Source organism: Ursus americanus, chromosome 1 (assembly GCF_024610735.1).
Source record: "Ursus americanus isolate L20-20 chromosome 1, mUrsAme1.1.p, whole genome shotgun sequence".
In the NCBI taxonomy this organism is placed as follows: Eukaryota; Metazoa; Chordata; class Mammalia; order Carnivora; family Ursidae; genus Ursus; species Ursus americanus.
Window position 1 is genome coordinate 94160402 of NC_142127.1, and position 20454 is coordinate 94180855.

The 20454-nt window shown below is 37.1% G+C and overlaps 1 protein-coding gene across 3 annotated transcripts in view; it reads right to left on the minus strand.

The window, feature by feature from the left end:
* Nucleotides 1-20454, minus strand: part of CUL3 (cullin 3) — a 93142-nt gene that overhangs the window by 14900 nt on the left and 57788 nt on the right. For all 3 annotated transcript variants that reach the window (XM_087863925.1, XM_045775334.2, XM_045775335.2), the window contains 9 exons: nucleotides 17219-17379; nucleotides 16048-16162; nucleotides 13958-14186; nucleotides 11115-11260; nucleotides 7598-7774; nucleotides 5849-6019; nucleotides 5152-5259; nucleotides 1017-1141; nucleotides 472-568 (listed from right to left, as the gene is read on the minus strand). In XM_087863925.1, the coding sequence (XP_087720051.1) occupies nucleotides 472-568; nucleotides 1017-1141; nucleotides 5152-5259; nucleotides 5849-6019; nucleotides 7598-7774; nucleotides 11115-11260; nucleotides 13958-14186; nucleotides 16048-16162; nucleotides 17219-17379 (1329 nt within the window). The remainder of the gene's footprint in view (nucleotides 1-471; nucleotides 569-1016; nucleotides 1142-5151; nucleotides 5260-5848; nucleotides 6020-7597; nucleotides 7775-11114; nucleotides 11261-13957; nucleotides 14187-16047; nucleotides 16163-17218; nucleotides 17380-20454) is intronic.

Sequence of the window (20454 nt, forward strand, 5' to 3'; positions counted from 1 at the left end):
TGAACGCAATTCACTAGTGCCTTGCTAATTTGTATAATAACCACTTTAATAATTATTTTGTCTATTTCACAAATCTCGTGTTAATTTTCCTGGTTTTGATGTATTGGAAATAAGGATTATAAAAGACTGATCAGGGATTTTGAAAAGGGACTCACAGCTCTGTATGCTCTCAAATCAATTTACATTTCATTATCTTATGCAACAGTCTCAAATTTAATCTTGTAAATAAAATGCACAATTGTCTTATATATTCCTGAAGGAAGGCTACTGATATAGTCTTCATACCGTCCAATGAAGCTAACCAACTGAGAGAACAGAAGTTAAAGCCAGTTTCCCCTTTTGAGTACTTCAGATAAGTAGTAAAGTAAAGAGAAATACATAATTTACCCAGGTCAACAAGAATCAGAAATCAATTCTATAAACTAACTTTAGATTACTTAATGTAAATATGTTCAAGCTATCAATATTTACCTTTTTAACTGGTCCATAAAATGTGGCATTGAGATCTGCAGAACCCATATGATGCTGGAGTGTGAGCTGTCGACCACTGTGTTTGGCTAAGTAAAACCTTTAGCAAATCAAACCAGGTTTTAGAGAGTCATGTAATTGACACATTTGGAATTAAAACTACAGGATAACAACCCTTAACAAGCGTCTATGTATAAGGGAAACATTAATTTCTATTAGTATACTTTGCCCTTTGGCCTGCTGCTAAGCTGCTACTATTCATAAGATCACTTTTCTCCATAGTAACCCAGTCATCAATTTGCTCTAAGCCAGGGGCACACATCAACAATGCAAACTACACTCTTAACCATGGAAAATAGTCCTCTTCAAAGAGTTTATGCAACTCATTTTTACATATTAAAAAGCATAAAGAACAACTTCTCCTTTTGAACACGAGGAAAAAAACAGCATAAATTCATCCTCAATCAGGGACACCACTAATGCTCAAGTTTATTTCAATTCTGGACAACTATTTGTACGTACAAACACAAAGTTTGATTTATGTTTACCTTCTGAATATCTCAAAAGCATGTCTTGGTGCTGGTGGGATGTTGCACTTTGGTGTGGCTGACTGAGTGGGCCAATATCCTGTCGTGAGCACCCGGACTGTGAGATCAACACCACCTAAAGATACCTGTGTAAAAGATAAAATGATGTCCCCTCAAATCAACTAGGATTTGTTTTCCATTCCATACAGACACTGCATTAGAGTTATCCAAGTAGTTAGTTCCATGTCCAAAATCTAGCAAATAAAACTTATCTTCTTAAAGATTAGATCAGTATTTTCCAAATTTTAACTATCTTGGCAAATATCTATAATTATTGCTTAAGATACTGATTTTAAAATAATGACCAAAGCATTGTTCTTAGTATATGAACAAAGTCTTACTGGTGTCACTGAGAAAAGTGAAGTTTTGACCCTTATGTTTTTTTAGATAAAATGCCAATGGGCCCTATCAGTATCATTTTAGAAAGAATTCTAAATCTTTCATCTTAAGGATATTAATCTTTCATCTTAGCTTTTAAATATTTTTACCATGTTAACAACCTATTTCTAATATCCCGTTCACATTTCAACTACACTGATGGGAACTTTGAGGCTTTCACATGTAGTTCTTATTTTAATGACCTCTGCACAGGACACTGTAGATCCAGTTCTACACAGTGTGCTCTATAAATACTGGGTAACGGATAACCACCTCTACAAAATATATGCTAGCATTACTGTCGCAGTTAGAGATTTTCTTCTTTATACATAAATTTTTAAGAAAACTAGAAAACACATTAATAGGAATTCCTCAGGGTGAAATATTATCTTTATTATTGATATTCACAGCTTGTTCTAACCATTTTTCCATGTTTATCTAACCTGGATGATTAGTGATACAGATTTTTTTAAAGGGAAGGCTAAACTTCATAATTATCAAGAAGTATGCCACACTCAGATTTCTTCACAAGTATCTACTAAATGACTACTCAATTTTAAAGAAGTTGAACGGCATGGGCGGGGGGGGGGGGCGCCTGGGTGGCTCAGTCGGTTAAGTGGCTGCCTTTGGCTCAAGGCCTTGATCCTGGAGTTCTGGGATCAAGCCCCACGTTGGGCTCCCTGCTCAGCCGGGATTCTACTTCTCCCTCTGCCCCTGACCCTGCTTGTGCAGGGTCTCTCAAATAAATAGGTAAATAAATAAATAGATAAAATCTTAAACAAACGAACGAACAAACAGAAGTTGAACCAGTACCCTTAGATGCTGCAGAGGAGACAGGGCCACAGAAGAGACTCTTAGATGAAGAGCAGAGGTTGGCAGTGGGAGTGGTGCATTTTCAAGTGGCAGGAATGTTATCATAACTTGATTCAATCCAACCAAGACAATAGTCTTTTCTCCTTTCTCCCATGTACCCACACAGCCTGCTCCCTATCTTTCCTCAAAATGTCAGTTTTTAAAGGAAGCCTTCCCTCACCACTTTGCCACTACAGATTTCCTCCATATCACCTATCGCCAGCTAAGGTGCTATGTGCTTATCTCGTTTGTCATTTGTCTCCCAGATTAGAATGGAAGTTCCGTCATGGAAGGGAATTAAGTCTCTTCCATTCTCTGCTATATAACCAGTACCCAAACAATGCTTGGTATGGAAAGCGCTTAATTATTTGTTAAATGGGGGAAAAAAAACCCAAAAAACAAAACAAAACAAAAAACCCCCAAAACAAAGAAACTCAAAGAACTATTGCTTTAGTGGTTTCTATCTCCTCTTCCTATAGCTTTTTTAGTAATATTTTGAAGACATTCAACTTATATTCAAAGATAGTACATGACTGGGAGGAGGAGAGAGAGACTGAGGTATCAGAAAAGTCTGCTGGGATATAATATGACTTGCTGATATAAGTCAACAGAAATATAATGGAAAGCCTGGCTTCCCTGCCCCTGTCCTAGTTTTTTAAATAAAAACACAGGAAAAAATGGACAAGTACATAAAATTTCCTTCAGCATAATAATTAAGATTTATCTAAATAAAATACACCACAAGTATTATTTGAATTTTAAGAAAGCACTTTCATGTTACTTCTAAAAGTAAATGGAAGAGCCACTCTCTTGATATACTTCAACAGGCCAAGAGCAACTAATAAAGTTACAGAGAAAGATCTGCTTGAGCATTGGTGATATTTTAAAAGGGCTCAAAGATTTCAGAAATCTCAATATTTGTTCTGATTATTTTGCCACTTTTCATCAAATCTTTCTAATGTAGATTAAGGCTTAGAAAGACTTAAAGCTTAAGATCCTTAGCATAAACAATTATAAAAAGCCAATAACTGTAGGCAAATAATGGCCTTTCACTAAGTGGAAACTGCAACCAGATTAGCAGATACGTAACTCTGAGCATCTAACTTACTGCAGTTAGCAAATTATTAAACAAATATTCTACCGCAGAGTGCGAGATATATTTGAATTATTAAGATAAATGAAAAAGTTACAAACTTTGTAACAGAAAAGAAAGGCAAACAGGATCTGATAAAATCATCATGCTGAACAACTAACCCCCGCCCCTTTTTAAAAATGAAGAAAGGCAACAAAGTAGTCAAGAGTAAAGAATATAATTTTCCTATCAAAAGACCTTCACCAATCACAGACAAGGTAATTAGACACTTAAATAGTAAAAGTGGGAACCCATACAAGAACATTTCTCTTACAGATGGTTTATTTCAACAAACTATTTACTCAGACCAGGTTATATCCCTACAGCACTCAATATGTGTAGGATTAGTGGAAGAAAAAAATAAACAGGAAAAATAATTCTATCGCATGAAAATATAATTATATTAATGTATCAGACAGAATCAAACACAAATCTCTAAATCTAAAAAAGAAAAAAGGTACCTAGGATAACCACATTATTCAGTTCATGCCCAACAAGATTTCCATTTGTCAGACTTGTTTTATCTTTCCTGCTCTCAGCCCTTCTCCACAATAAACTTTATGAAGCAAATCATATAACTATTTACAATGGAGAGAGACCAGAAGTCCCTCTGAGTCAGAATGCCTTTATATATATATATGTGTGTGTGTGTGTGTGTGTGTGTGTGTGTGTGTGTGTGTGTGTATCTGTAACTGGTCTATGATGAGACTGGGAGCAGTATAAGTGATGGTTTCATATCTAAATATCAAAGGAATGGGGGCACTCTGGGTGCCTCAGTTGGTTAAGCATCTGACTCTTAGCTTCAGTTCAGGTCATGATCTCAGGGTCATGAGATCCAGCCCCCTGTCAGGCTCCTGGGCATGCAGCCTGCTTAAGATTCTCTCCCTTCCTCTGCCCTTTCCCACCACTCCCTGCCCTGAATGCTCTCTCTCTCTCAAAAAGAGCGAGATAGAGAAGAAAATCAGAGGAATGACCTCCAAAGTTTTTAAATGGCTGTTACAGGTCTTAATCATGAAGTTGTATATGGTCACTTGAGAAAGAAAACTTTTATAAAGAAAACCCGTGGATTTCTCTAAACTTAAGGTGAAGTTGAAAAACAGTAAAAAAAAAAAAAAAAAGAAACAAAATTCTGAACTTCATTAAATCCTCACAAAAACCCCATCTGACTCCAAAGCCATGTAAGCTGCAGCTTTACTGCCTTCTGGGAGTCACAATACAAAACCTTATTTATAAACACACTAACGTCAGCGTTTTTATACTCTTGTTCATCTCCCACGGGCTCTGAGAACGTCAGACCCCTTTTATGCTGATCTTCTTACAGATGAGAATACTAGAGTATATACAGGCAGGTCAGGTTACAATTCTAAGATTGCACAATCCTGGGGGATAAAAGTGAGAGGAAGAGGACTAAACTCAGCAAGCTTGCCAAAGCCCTGTCTTCTTTCCACAATCTATAATAGTTATAACAGTGGAATCATTCTATTAAATTTTCAGCACATTTCGTCACGCGGAGAGGATAAACTAAGTTTTAGGAGAATAAGAAAAAAATATTTTAACGTTAATAGCTAAAAAAGGGGTTTAATATGGGGTAGAATAATTTTTAAAGTACACATAGACAATACAAATGTTGTCACTAACATTTAAAGAAATGACACCAGCAGTTCAGCTTAACATGGATGAAAGAGCCATTACAAAAGACTTCACACATAAGTAGAAGTCAATGGAGAATCTTACCCCAGTTGCCTGTAGATGCTGCCTGAATTCATCCATAGTTGTGTTTGAGATGCTCATATCCCTAAACATTCCTTCCAGTTTTGATGTGAACTGACATCCGCATTCAGTCTGGAAGAAAAATGCAAATATACACAAATAAACAATGGATTTTTCTATGAGCAAATATACAAAGAAATAAACTCTTCCATGTAACTGACATCCTTTCTAAATCTTTCCAGTAGTTGCTCTACACCTGTGGCTACCAGACTTCAGTGTGTTTAAGAGTAACCCATGGATTTTATTTTAAAATGCAGGTTCACAGACTGTCTTGGAGATCCCAATACACCTCACTAAAGGCACGGACCAACACTCTACGTGTTTAATAGACAGCTCAGGTGATAGGAGTACACGTAGTCTATGGCCACACTTTGTGAAATCGAACTAAATGGTGACACTCCCTTTCCCATTTCCCTTACACTAATCCTCCCCCAGATCTCCATGAATGTATCCTGCCACACCAAGAGATATTCCAACAAACTCTGAATGTCCCAGAACCTAAACAAATCTAAGTGCAACCTGCTCAAAAAATCCAGCTTTATTAATTTATAGAAATAAGTATTTTAAATTAATTAAATATTTTCTAATCACATGTTGTGGTGTTCAATCATGCGATAAACATTAGTTAGGAGCGCATCATTCCAGCTTATATACACCTTACCTTTAACTTAGAGATCATATTTTTTTCAGAGTCATCAGAAACACTTTTATTTGTGAGAAGTCTCCTTGCCAAGTGTTGTTTATAATAACGTTCAAATACATCTTTTTCTTGCATAAACCTAAAAAGGACCATTGCCTTATCCAATATTGTTTCTACTTCTTGTTCTGTTAGCTGCAAAATCAATGAAAAGACAATTTAATAATTATAGAACTTTAGTTCTACAAAAGTAGTACCACAGTTCATCTGCAGTTGAAAAACAAGACTGGGGCGCCTAGGTGGCTCAGTGCATTGAGCGTCTTGACTCTTGATTTCAGCTCAGGTCATGATCTCAAGGTTGTAAGATTGAGCCCTGTGTTAGGCTCTGTGCTGGGCATGGAGCCTGCTTGGAATTCTCATTCTCACTCTCCCCCTCTCTGCCCCCCTCCCTCCCCCTACCTCTCTAAAGAACAAAAACAAGACTTGAACAAACGTAAATAGTCTGGTTGAGAGATGCTGTCAGGAGCAACCTAGTTTGAGAATGTGCCTCCTACTTCACAGAGTAGCACCATGGATCAGGGACTGGAGTTCCCTCCCCTAAAGGGCTACCAACCACTGAATGGAGGAAATGAGGGGATAATGGCTGGATTAAAGGATGACTGAGAACAAATGAAACGAAACTTTTTTTTTCTTAAGATTTTATTTATTTGAGAGCGAGCAAGTGAGAGAGAGAGCATGAGCTGGGGCAGAGGGTGAGGGGCAGAGGGAGAAGCAGACTCTCCGCTGAGCAGGGAGCCCGATGTGGGGCTCGATCACCAGGACCCTGGAATCATGACCTGAGCTGAAGGCAGATGCTTAACCGAATGAGCCACCCAGGTGCCCCTGAAATGAAATTTTAATCACAAAATAGAATGTTATAATGCTCTTCAATAGCATTTAGGGAGAAACTTAATACAGACAAAAGAGGTATTTTCATTTCAGCTCATTCAAAATCTACGTTGTGCAAACAGAAGAGTAATAATTGGTTATATAATTCAAAGACTAAAAAGGCCCCTGTCTTTATCTCTTAAATAAGGGCAAGATGATACTGTAGATTTTATTAAGCATATATTTAAAAATATGAAGACTAAATGGATGTTGTCTTTCCTATCATGATCTTCCTCTTGTTTGTTTCTTCGTTGTTATAGCTGGCTGGAAATCCTATGGCTATTTGCTGCTTTTCCCTTTTGTTTCACAAATTCTAAGACGAAGTTAAAAAGACCAATCTATTTGTGATCACAATATGCTTAATTTGATTTTCTACACTGTAAGATCCCAGATATATAATAAAGGCTTTCAAACTACTTTCTGATAGCAGTTCTAATCTACTCCTTCACATTCTTGGCATCCAAGTATTATTGTTTGATATGTAACTCCCAGAACCAGAGGACAGCGAGCAACATTCCATGCTATGACAGTTGTCTTCTAGTTCCCTATTATCTCTATCTCTACAGCATATCAAATCCTCACAGTCCATAAAGACTGTTCAACAATTGTGGCTGTGTAGTTGTCTGGTTCTGATGTAAATTATGCATAGGTGAAATGCCAAAGTACTTTTGACCATTTCAGATACCTTAAATAATCCTTTTCAATCACAGCACACATTTAAAGCACAGCAAAGGAACAGGCTTAATTTCGTATCTACAAAATTTCCTACTTTTGTATTTCCTAATTTTATACCCAATTTTAAATGTACAAATAAAATGTAATGTGTTCAAATGCTTTAATACTTACCCCTTTGACTCCCTTCTTCAGCTTATCATCAATAAATAATGAGAGGTATTCAGGGGACCTGGAGTTGAGGTTGAGAAAATACTCAAAGTCACCCGCAATAGTTTGTTTAAAGAGCCGGTCATTATTGAACGATTCCTGGAGGAAGCGATCAAACCTACTCTTCAGATCCAATAAGCCCTTCCAAATAGAAACAAAGAAATTCAGGATACATTATAATAATTTTTTCTATAAACAATACACTTACAATCAGGTATGTTTATCTTAACTTTGCTGGTAATAAAGGGTGCACTTGGTGTTAAACTTATCGGTTCTGTATTATTATTTTCAAGACTTTACCTAAGGCTGTATTAAACATGTCAGCAATGAGGGAAGTAGTGTATTTTCCACTTATATATTACTCTTTTGAAGATGAACTAAAGAACCTCTGAACTATTTCTCTACACCCTTCTCTGTCTTGACTGAATGGGTAAAGCCCAAGAAAATCACCTTTAAAGATGCACCAAAAAGTGATTATTTATACTGAAACATGAAAAACTTGGGGCATAATCTATCCATAGTATTGCCTGAAAGCACATTTTGAACAAAAAGTATTTAACTGAAAACAGTTATTTTTTTCTAATACCCCGAAGTATATGAACACTAAAGCATACAAAAAAGCAGTGATTTTCATTCCTGAAACCATTTTAACAAGGTCTTCATCAAACAGGTTAACAAATGAAAAGCAGCAGTTGAGTTTGGTTCCCTGATATAAAAGATACATACTTTGCAAAAATTCTGAAATATTTAGGATAATTACATGTATTCTTTTTTCTTTTTTTTTTTTTAAAGATTTTATTTATTTACTCGACAGAGATAGAGACAGCCAGCGAGAGAGGGAACACAAGCAGGGGGAGTGCGAGAGGAAGAAGCAGGCTCATAGCGGAGGAGCCTGATGTGGGGCTCGATCCCACACGCTGGGATCATGCCCTGAGCTGAAGGCAGACGCTTAACCGCTGTGTCACCCAGGCGCCCCTACATGTATTCTTTTTTCATTGAGAAAATTAAAGTTAAAATCGATCAGTGTGATAACTCATATCAACAAGAAAAGAGTCAAGAACCGTATGATCCTCTCAATTGATGCAGAAAAAGCATTTGACAAAATACAGCATCCTTTCCTGATTAAAATACTTCAGAGTGTAGGGCTAGAGGGTACATTCCTCAATTTCATAAAAACCATCTATGAAAAGCCTACAGCAAATATCATTCTCAATGGGGAAAAGCTAGAAGCCTTTCCCTTAAGATCAGGAACACGACAAGGATGCCCACTCTCGCCATTATTATTCAACATAGTACTAGAAGTCCTTGCAACAGCAATCAGACGACAAAAAGGGATAAAAGGTATCCAAATCAGCAAAGAAGTCGTCAAACTGTCTCTCTTCGCAGATGACATGATACTCTATATGGAAAACCCAAAAGAATCCACCCCCAAACTACTAGAAGTTATAGAGCAATTCAGTAATGTGGCGGGATACAAAATCAATGCTCAGAAATCAGCTGCATTTCTATACACAAACAATGAGACTGAAGAAAGAGAAATTAGGGAATCCATTCCATTTACACCATTCCATTAGCACCAAAAATCATACGTTATCTCGGAATTAACTTAACCAGAGATGCAAAGGATCTATATTCTAGAAACTACAAATCACTTTGATAGACATTGAAGACACAAAAAGATGGAAAAATATTCATACTCATGGATCGGAAGAATTAACATAGTTAAAATGTCTATGCTACCCAGAGCAATCTACATTTTCAATGCCATCCCGATCAAAATACCAATGACATTTTTCAAAGAACTGGAACAAACAGCCCTTAAATTTGTGTGGAACCAGAAAAGGCCCCGAATTTCAAAGGAATTGCTGAAAAGGAAAAACAAAGCTGGGGGCATCACACTGCCAGATTTCAAGCTGTACCACAAAGCTGTGATCACAAAGACAGCATGGTACTGGCACAAAAACAGACACATAGACCAACGGAACAGGATAAAGACTCCAGAAATGGACCCTCGGCTCTATGGTCAACTAATCTTTGACAAAGCAGGAAAAAACATCCTGCGGAAAAAAGACAAGTCTCTTCAATAAATGGTGCTGGGAAAATTGGACAGCTACATGCAAAAGAATGAAACTTGACCACTCTCTCACACCATACACACAGATAAACTCCAAATGGATGAAAGACCTTGATGTGAGACAGGAATCCATCAAAATCCTAGAGGAGAACATAGGCAGCAATCTCTTTGACATCGGCCACAGCAACTTTTTTCATGACACATCTCCAAAGGCAAGAGAAACAAAAGAAAAAATGAACTTGTGGGACTTCATCAAGATAAAAAGCTTCTGCACAGCAAAGGAAACAGTCAAAAAAACTAAGAGGCAGCCCACGGAATGGGAGAAAATATTTGTGAATGACACTACAGATAAAAGACCGGTATCCAAGGTCTACAAAGAACTTCTCAAACTCAATACACAAGAAACAAATAAATCATAAAATGGGCAGATGATATGAACACTTTTCTAATGAAGACATACAAATGGCTAACAGACACATGAAAAAATGTTCAAAATCATTAGCCATCAGGGAAATTCAAATCAAAACCACACTGAGATACCACCTTACGCCAGTTAGAATGGCAAAAATTGACAAGGCAGGAACAACAATTGTTGGAGAGGATGTGGAGAAAGGGGAGCCCTCCTACATTGTTGGTGGGATTGCAAGTTGGTACAGCCACTTTGGAAAACAGTGTGGAGGTCCCTTAAAAAGTTAAAAATTGAGCTACCCTATGGTCCAGCCATTGCACTACTGGGTATTTACCCCAAAGATACAGACAGAATGAAGAGAAAGGCCATATGCAGCCCAATGTTCATAGCAGCATTGTCCACAATAGCTAAATCGTGGAAGGAGCCGAGATGCCCTTCAACAGATGACTGGATTAAGAAGCTGTGGTCCATATATACAATGGAATATTACTCCGCCATCAAAAAGAACGATTCTCAACATTTGCTGCAACATGGATGGGACTGGAGGAGATAATGCTAAGTGAAATAAGTCAAGCAGAGAAAGACAATTATCATATGGTTTCACTCATTTATGGAACACAGGAAGTAGGAAGATCGGTAGGGGAAGAAAGGGATAAAGAAAGGGGAGGGTAAACAGAAGGGGGAATGAACCATGAGAGACTATGGACTCTGGGAAACAAACTGAGGGCTTCAGGGTGGGGGGAAATGGGTTAGGCTGGTGATGGGTATTGAGGAGGGCACATATTGCATGGTGCACTGGGTGTTATACGCAAGTAATGAATCATGGAACTTTACATCAAAAACTAGGGATGTACTGTATGGTGACTAACATAATAAAAAATATTATTATTAAAAAAAAAATACAAAACACGTACAGCTTAGTAAAAGTGATCTTTTTATTACCATGTGTCAAAATTATTTTATCACAAACTTAAAGAGAATCTTCTGTATTCGCTTACCTGGATATAGTCAACAGGATTCTTTCCTTCTCCTTCCTCAGAAACAAGGGCTTTACCTTGCTCCCTCAAATAGGAACTCATACACTCACACATTGTTTTCAAGCCATTTGGCACACGACTAAATAACTTGTACATGCAAGCAAGGTCTGCAATCAGAAAGAACATACAAATCGACTACATTAAGGATTAAGGGAAAAATGTGAATCTCTGTTTATTCTGATTTGTGAACTTAAGCTTATTTTTCCATCACTACCACTTGCTGATCATGTGAAAAATTATGAAAAAACATCCAGCAAGAAAGACAAAAGGAAATAAATTAGGCTAGTTAATGGTTATTATTACAACTTATGAAATACAGCTTTCAGATAAGATGCTTTGAGAGCATCAATAAAATGTCTCAGTACCTTTTAGTTTACATGGAAGATGCCCTTACTGCATTAACAAAAAAGCCACAAAAAAATGAACACTGCAGCTCTGAGTTCCTATACAATTCTAATCTAGAACCCAGTAATACTACACAATGTCTACCAAAGAAGAACTTTAATTATCGTGTAATTAGTAGTCAACATAATAAGAAAGAAATATAAAAACCAATTAAGTATCTTACAGGTATTTTTGGGTACGTTTATCTCAAAGCTCAAATATGACAATAAATAAAATAAAATATACTAGAATTTATTTCATTATACACCATGACAAAGTTTATATGAAACTTTTAGCATATATTGCTATTCCTTAGTATTTTCCTCAGAGCAATCTCTAATATTTCCCAGGTGATTTCCTAGGCCAATACCTGTATTCTAAAAATTGGTTTATCTCGCTAGATTATTCTTACTTAGAATGGTAATTCTGGATTCTGTCCATTCTTTATATCATTTTTCACAAGATTAAAATGTGGAGCTAAAATCTGCTTTCCCATGTGTCTGGTGTTTCTTTGAAATAAGAACTTACCGAGACTATGCCAAAACTGTACAATGATCTAAAAAAGCTTTATGACCGAGAACTTTTGAAAATGGAGTTAGAATACCAGTTTCTAGATAGGGGCTGGGAAATTTTTTTCTGTACAGTGTCAGAGAGTAAATATTTTATACACTTGTGGGCCATATGGCCTCTGCTGCAACTACTTCAGTTTTGCCACTGTAACAAGAAAGAAGCCACAGATAACACAGAAATGAATGGGCATGATTGTGCTCCCATAAAACTTTAAGGACACTGGTATCTAAAACTTCATGTAATTTTCATATGCAATGAAATATCATTCTTCTTTTGAATTTTTTCCCCCTAACCAAACTGTTGGTGGGCCACATTTGATGGGCTATAATTTATGTACCCAGGACTTCATTTTAACAGCTATTTAGATCCTAAAACTAAAGTTGTATGCATTTAAAAAATACTTAGAAGCAAGTTTTACAAAAAGGGCTTCTAAAAATTGTTTCAGTGACTTTCAAAATCAAATTGTATTAAAAATAAGTTTTCAGCAATAATATATGTCCAAAGTAAACTACATACAGCAAATCTTACAGTTTCTCACATTTGGCACAAATTATAACCAAAAAAATTATTTTTTTGAAAGATTTTAATTACTTTGAGAGAGACAAAGAGCACGAGCATGAGTGGCATGAGGGGCAGAGGGAGAGAATCTCAAGCAGACACCACACTGAGCACGGAGCCCAATGTGGGGCTTGATTCCAGAACCCTGAGATCATGACCTTAGCCGAAATCAAGAGCTGGGTGCTTAACCGACTAAGCCACCTAGCACCCCAAGAAGGGTCTTTTAAAAAAGTAACTTTCTCTGGTTTAATGAAACAACAAATTTATATACAACTTTCAGGAAGAAATATACAGAAATATAAGCATTTCAAAACACAAAGCAAGGACTACACTAAAGGAAGCATAGAAAACAACCTCCTTTCCTACCATCTTACTGTTCTCTCCTCTTATATCTCCCTTCTCCTTTAAATTGTTCACTTAAAAATTGTTTTTCATTCTCTGCCAAGCTCTTAACTTCAACGGGCAATATGTGTTTCTTTTATAAGAAGTAAGTAGCAACATACTGCTTAAGACACCATCTAAGCAGCAAGAAAATAGCAAGAGTAGCATGTTTGTTTATTTTTTAATAGCATATCAGTGATCTCTAAAGTCGTAGTTTTGAAGTAAAACTTCAGAACTTGAAAACAAGGACAACATGACTACTACTCTTTTATTTATAATTTCTCATAGGAAATCACAAAACATTGTTTTTAGAAAAAAAGGGTAAATAGCCAATAAGAATGCTACAGTTATCTCAAAACTGTGTACTTTCACTTTTATAAAGCAATTCTCCTTTCTCTGAAGTAACTTCAGAGCTCCCAAAACCAATCTACTTAATTTATCTGAAATGTCACAAGAAAGACACTACTTTTGCATTTTCAGCCCCTTATCACAACTAACTCCCAAAGGAAAGCCTACAGAAATTTCATGACTGGAATGTCACATCTTAGAAGAACCACAAAAAAAAAATCACATAGAGAGTATGTGGTGATGAAGAGTCCAACTCTCTTGTCTACAAAAAGGACAGGAATATTAGACTTCCGGCTAAGAAAAACACAAAAAGTGAGGAGACTAAAATGAAAGATAGGAAAAAAGAGCCGTTCAATTAACAAGAAACGCCAAAAATCCTCATTAATAAAGTGTAAAGCTCTACTCTTAAATCCTATCAAAGTAACAACAGTTAATAAGTTAATGACACACACAACTTTAAGACTGACATTGATAATCTATTTTAATTATAGGAAAATTAAAAAAATTACTAAGAACCTAAGAATTAATAATGATTTAATTATATTTCAATTGCTGACACTTACCTTCTGTCTTTCCATTTTTCAACATATGTACTAGCCCAGAATTTTCCATTTCTACTATGGTTTTCATGTGCTTGGAAATGAGCTCCCTCTCGACCACCTTTACTATTGGCTCTTCGGTTGATTTGTCAAGGCAGTGCATCACCCGTTCTATTTCTTCATTAATTCTAGCTTCTACTTTCTTTATATATACTGAAGCACTGTTTTCTGCTAAAAATTTCTGGCTTTCCATCTGCAAATAAAAAGCATGAGTTTTTTTTAAACATAGAAGCAAATGTGTTTCTCCTTTTAACTGGGTTTCTATAATGTTTATCATAAGACAAACTAAATTATCATAAGCACTATTAACATTTTATAGTTTCTTATCATACATATTCACATAGTCTGAGTTACATCCTTTAAAGCACTGATCACATAAGATAAATCAATACATTATCCTTTAGCAGTGTTTTTCAAACTTTGCCAATGTACTTCAAATAGCAGAAAAAGTAAGCACATGCCAGTAAGGGTCAAAAATATACAATGAAGTATCTGACCCCAAGTCAGAGTGGAAAATTCTTTTTTGATTTGTTTTAATGTATAATTATGCCTAGAAAGATTCATCGTGTTTACCATAGTTTTGCTGACATACCGCTAGTTACTAAAGTCCAACTGCCACCCCACTCCCAATCTCAAAGGAGTACGTGTGCACACACACAATGAAGTTTTGAGTTTTTAAGTAACTCTTAATCTTGTCTGCTAACACCAGCCTTACAGAAATTCCACTAAATTATAAATGTTAATCCAAATGATTTTAACCTATTTGACAGCAGGATTAACTAATACATCTAAGATTTAGAAAACAGAAGACATGTTGATATATTAACTATGTATAAAATTTAATAATACCTCCCACTTTCTTAATAAAAAGTAGTTTTAATCCTTGAGAATAAAGTTTCTAAGAACAGACATTAACACACCAAACAAAACTCCTGGTGAGACCATGTCTCCACTCACTGTTAAAAATAGTATGCGTTATGTACATATGCACATGCATATACATATCACTGCAGCACATTTTGAAATCTTAACAATTAATCGTCTAGTAGGTCTACAGTGATATGAAGGAAATTAAAACGAATGTAAAGGTAAAAATATTGTCAAATAGCATCAGTTGCTGCATTATTGGAAAATATAGCCTGCCTCCTACATGACAAAATTAATAGTTCATAAAGCATGGTCCAGGTTCATCAGTGCAGGCCTCAAAGGTCTTTCTGATGGGCTACAAACTAATTAAAAAAAAAAAAAAAAAGGCAGCAAGTCCATTCTTTGTTTCTTTATGTGTAAATGACACCAAAACCCGAGTTCCATCTTAATATACATCGAATGGCTCTTACGAATGACCTACTGAACTATTAAAGATTATTACAACTTTGTATTCATTCATTTTTTAAAAAGTCTATTACTGGAGTAAAAACTCTTAGTATTCAGCTAAGTCTGTTTTAACACTACAAAGCTCCTACTATAGTTGAGGTTTTCAGGGCGGTGCCTGGTTATCATTACCTTATTAATACTATCTTACATTTTTTAATTTCATTACAAATTAGTACTAGTTTAACTTCACTTTTAGCAATTTAGTTGGTTCTGGGCTGTTATACTGCCGCAAAATTGTATCAATTGTACTTATTGACCTCTAATTTCCTCAGCAGTCTTTAAAATATATATATGCACCATGAGATCACGCATATTTCTGTACTTATTTTACTAGTACCTTAATACTACCAAAAGCCTGAATAGTAAGACTTTATTAGTGATGCATTGCCTGTGAATTTACGGTAAATAATTTGTAACATGTAAATATAATAAAATACTAAGGTCATTTCTAAGTTTGTATGTTTTGTAACACAATTTAAAAAATCATACGTGTTAAGTCCAAACACAATTTTTTTTCCAATGGGTTCCTTCCCTAGAATGTGAGCATGGGGAGCAGGTAGTCTGAAGGGTATTTTTTGCACCCTTCCTTCCCAAAGGGCCTCAGCAGAGGAAGGCCAAATGTTCAAATCAAACTTTGAGAATATCTTAAAAGAGCATTTATTTATATCTTCACTGATTACCTGAAAAAATTCTGCAGACATTTCCAAAAAAGGAGCCTCAAAATCTTCTTCATAGACGGATCGTCCTTCGAGACCTAAAATCATTAACATCTGGCAAGCATTTCTTATTGCGCCTCTGTCAAAAAAAGTTAAACCACTTGATAATCAAGTTGTATTAAAGATTGCAAAAAATGCAACAGAAGTAGCTAGAAAGACTTTAAGAACTTTTTTCCACAGTAACCCAGCTCCCATAAGCAACTCATTTTTAACATAAGAATTTAGAAAATTTTAATTAGAAAGCGTATCTTGACTATACAGCCATTTATCTCAAGTTGTTCTCATACTGTTAGAACTTTAAAATTTGAAAGAAAATACACTTAAAATGTCTAAATATTTCTGTGTAGTTAAAAACACAGACAATGAAAAGATTTATCAGAAAGCAATAAGGAGAGAAGGAGGCTATACTGCTTGACATGGATACAACACACAGCTACCCCAAGGCGTATATATATACAAAAATGCAAAGGCTTTGGGGCAACCAAATATATATATAAAAATATATATACATGCAAAGGCTTTGGGGCAACCCTGCCCAAGCACCAAAGCTGAAATAGAAAGAACTTTACGAGTCTTCCTCTAATAGCTGCTCTCAGTACAGACACACAGAGAAAGCAGTCTTCCATGCTTCAAAAAGCTCTAGCTGCAGTCACAAAAATGGTACTGCAACCATGTAAGGGGAGGCAATGTGACCTAACAGAAGGGGCACGAGAGTTCTTAGTCATCATACATTATGTTCAACACTTTTCTTCCAATGTGTTAAGAATGAAGGCTAGCCCAGAGCCTTTTAAAGAAAAAGACAAAGAGAACAAAAAATGTTATCACACAGCAAAAAAGGAATAAAATGCCAGCATAAAAAACACATGAAAACCAAAAAGGAAGACTAATGGCTGATTTGTTTTTTAAAAGTATATTAAATAAAAGCTCAGGATGGTCGGTCTCTTTTAACACTAGACGTGTGCTTTTAAATTAAAACCTAAGTAACTCTGTTAATTGTGAAAAGGTTTCTGAAGATTTTCATAATGTCCTGGACAATAACATTTTTATTTATTGTAATAAGATTATGATAGTATATCGGTTCTCAAGGTATAACCACTAAAAAACCAAACACTGAAATATAAAAAGATGATTATACCGATCTACTACTTCTCCTTTCCGCTCTCTCGCAATCATGTCCAAAAGCGTTTGTCGTAGATGATCCCTAATACACCCATAACGTACAACTTGATCTCGAAAAATAATTAATCCCAAATTGTAGACATTCTCCACATTATTTTGTTGTACATATACACGGTCCTGCGGTGAAAACAAAATCACAGAAACATGAGCACAACTCCTGCAAACATAAAAACAATCACTGTGAGCTACAATAATATACAGAGAACAACATTCTAGAAGCAGCCAATTTTTCAGGTGAGAAACACTTCAAACTAGTTTAAGCACCATGGAATTTTCTAGCACCTCCCAAACTATATAAAAGTTAGTCTTTACAGTTTACAACTGTATAATTTACAAACAACTGGCTATAAGTGGTCACCCATTTAACCTGAAGAAAAAGGTGGTGGGGGGGGGGGAAGCACCCTACCCAGGGAAAGGCAGGTGAGCAGAAAGCAGGGAAAGGTAGACAGCAAGGTAGACACATCTTCCTTTCTCTCCAGAGCCATACCACGCCTGAACATGGTTCTTACTTTCTTAAATACTATACTTAAAGATCATATTCTCTGAAGTACAATTAAGAGCCGAATGAAATACAGATCCATGTAACTTAAGCTGACTGCTTACTGGTAAATATTAAGAGGCTCTAATGCCTATAATACAGCAGCACTAAGTATTACATAATTAAAACACCTAGTTACTGTCATTTCAAACAGATTACTTGTAGTCATCTTATTTTCAAGTTCTTGCCAACTGGATTAGAAGTGTGTCTCACTTTACAGAGCACATATAATCCAGAATTCTTGGCTACACAAGTCCTATTTTATGCATTATATGAAAATCCACATTTACTACAAAACTACTAAGTTTTTAATTCACAAAAGGATTAGTAACAGAATTCCTTTCCGTTCTTAACCAGGACCTATCTGGGCCTCGGTGGGTCTCTGAACTTCCAAAATTATAAAATTACTGTGTAGTTTGCTGGTGCAAAAGTACTTTGGAAACAAAGCCCATAGGTTTCACCAGATTCTTAAAGGCATTTATGATCCAAAACCAGTTAAGAACCACTGCACACTGTGATTCTGGAACTTTTATAAGGAACACTGTCATTACAAGCAACACCAGGCAAAGCTACCAGATGAACATAAACAGAAGCTCAGCTGTATCAGTGATGCAACTGAAATGGCACCGACCAACAACTGCTGACTAAATTCTCCAGGAGTAGCATTCCCTTCATGTGACGTCACTCCTGCAACCCTCCTCCGTTCAGTTCCTCCAGGGCACACCCCTCATGGCTACAAGGAAAGCCGCTCTTCGATTAGTATCTTCACTGCTCACATTTCTACATTCTGTATCATCTTGGCACAAGCTCACATTTTCAAGATCGTGCATCAAATTCAGTAGGTTCAAAATTTTCACAGATGACTCCCTGGTAATTTTTTTTTTTTTAAACAGGTTTTCACTTTTTTTCCTTTGTATAAAACTATGTGGTGTCCACGTCTGGAGCCTGGGTCCTCTGCGTGGAGATTCCCGTGTGGGTCTTTACAAGATACAGGTGAGTTTCTGATAGGGAGACTTGGTGAACACAGTCTTTCCAGAGGTCAGGGGTGAAACAGCTGTAGGTCTTGGAAATGGCATCAAAAGTGGCCTCTGGCGAAGCTGCCCAGGGTGGCAGTGCAGTCCCTGGCTGAGGGGGAGCAGTCATCAGTAACAGCCATCATCAGTAGCTTCCTGAGCACAGGGGCTGAGACAATGCAGGTGCCACAGGGGGCAGGCACGAGGCACACCAGCACAGAGCCACAGCGGCCAGTCACCCTGCATGGGACAGTGTGGGGCTCATCGATTTTGTTCCCCAGCAGCCTTGCCACATGGGGACACTGGAAAGCTTGGTCCAGGGTGATGGACCCTGGACATCAGTGGCTATCTCATCGTAGCACTTAATACCCAGACCAACGTATCTACTATAATGTCTGATGGCAACAAATGCCTTGAACCTGGTCTGCTGGCCGGCACAGGTCTGCTTTTGCACGGGCATTACCTTCAAAACCTCATCCCTGAGGGATGCCCCCAGGAAAAAGTCAATAATCTCATATTCCTTGATGGGCAGGGAGAAAACAGATCTCCTCTCGGAACTTGATTTCCATGTCATTGACCAGGCAGCTCAGCTTGGTGATGGGGATCCACTTCTTGTCTGGGCCTTGCCTCTGAAAGCTCCACGGCCTTGGACTCAGCCCTAGCCCCTCAACCACAGGCTGCCAAAGCTTGTGAGGAAGCTGTTGCGGCCTCCCATTCCAGGACCCATCCCTGCACCCTCCAGCAGCACTGGGGTCATCCTCCATTTGGTGTTTTCTCTCCAGTAAATTCTTAGGCTTCACACGTCCACCTCAAGATCTTAAATTCTGTGTCTTCCCTGACTGGGGTGGAGACAGACAGGACGCAGAGGAGAGAGAGATTGAGAGAGAGAGAATCTTTTTTTTTTTAAAGATTTTATTTATTTATTTGACAGAAATAGAGACAGCCAGCAAGAGAGGGAACACAGCAGGGGGAGTGGGAGAGGAAGAAGCAGGCTCATAGCAGAGGAGCCTGATGTGGGGCTCGATCCCATAACGCCGGGATCACGCCCTGAGCCGAAGGCAGACGCTTAACTGCTGTGCCACCCAGGTGCCCTGAGAGAGAGAGAGAGAATCTTAAGCAGGGTCCCGCTGAGCGTGGGGCCCAATAGAGCTGAATCTCATGACCCTGAGATCACTACCTGCCCAAACCAGGAGTCGATGCTCAACCAACTGAGCCACCCAGGAGCCTTACTTTTCAGCATGAAACAAGATGCATTCAATAAAATCTGGTATAAATCTAAAAATTTAAAAAGAACCACGAATCTTTTTTATTATAAAAATAATTATTCCACTGCATAAATTACTTATAAATTTGATGTTTAGTTTTGAATACTACCATATACAGTAGCACTCTCACCTTAAGTGATCAAAACCACTAACTGGCTGCTTAACTGAACACAGGTGGTAAAAGAGAGAAACAAATATACATATTTGCATCTTAAAAATTTTAAATTAAAACATATTACATGTTCATTGAGATATCAAGACTTTTGTCTCTGAACATGAATCCTGTGAGTGGAGTTCAGTGTTCTCTTTCTTACATACACTCTCACCTAATAAAGTAACTTTTCTCCTTTGTTTCATTGAGGGAGCATGAGAACTA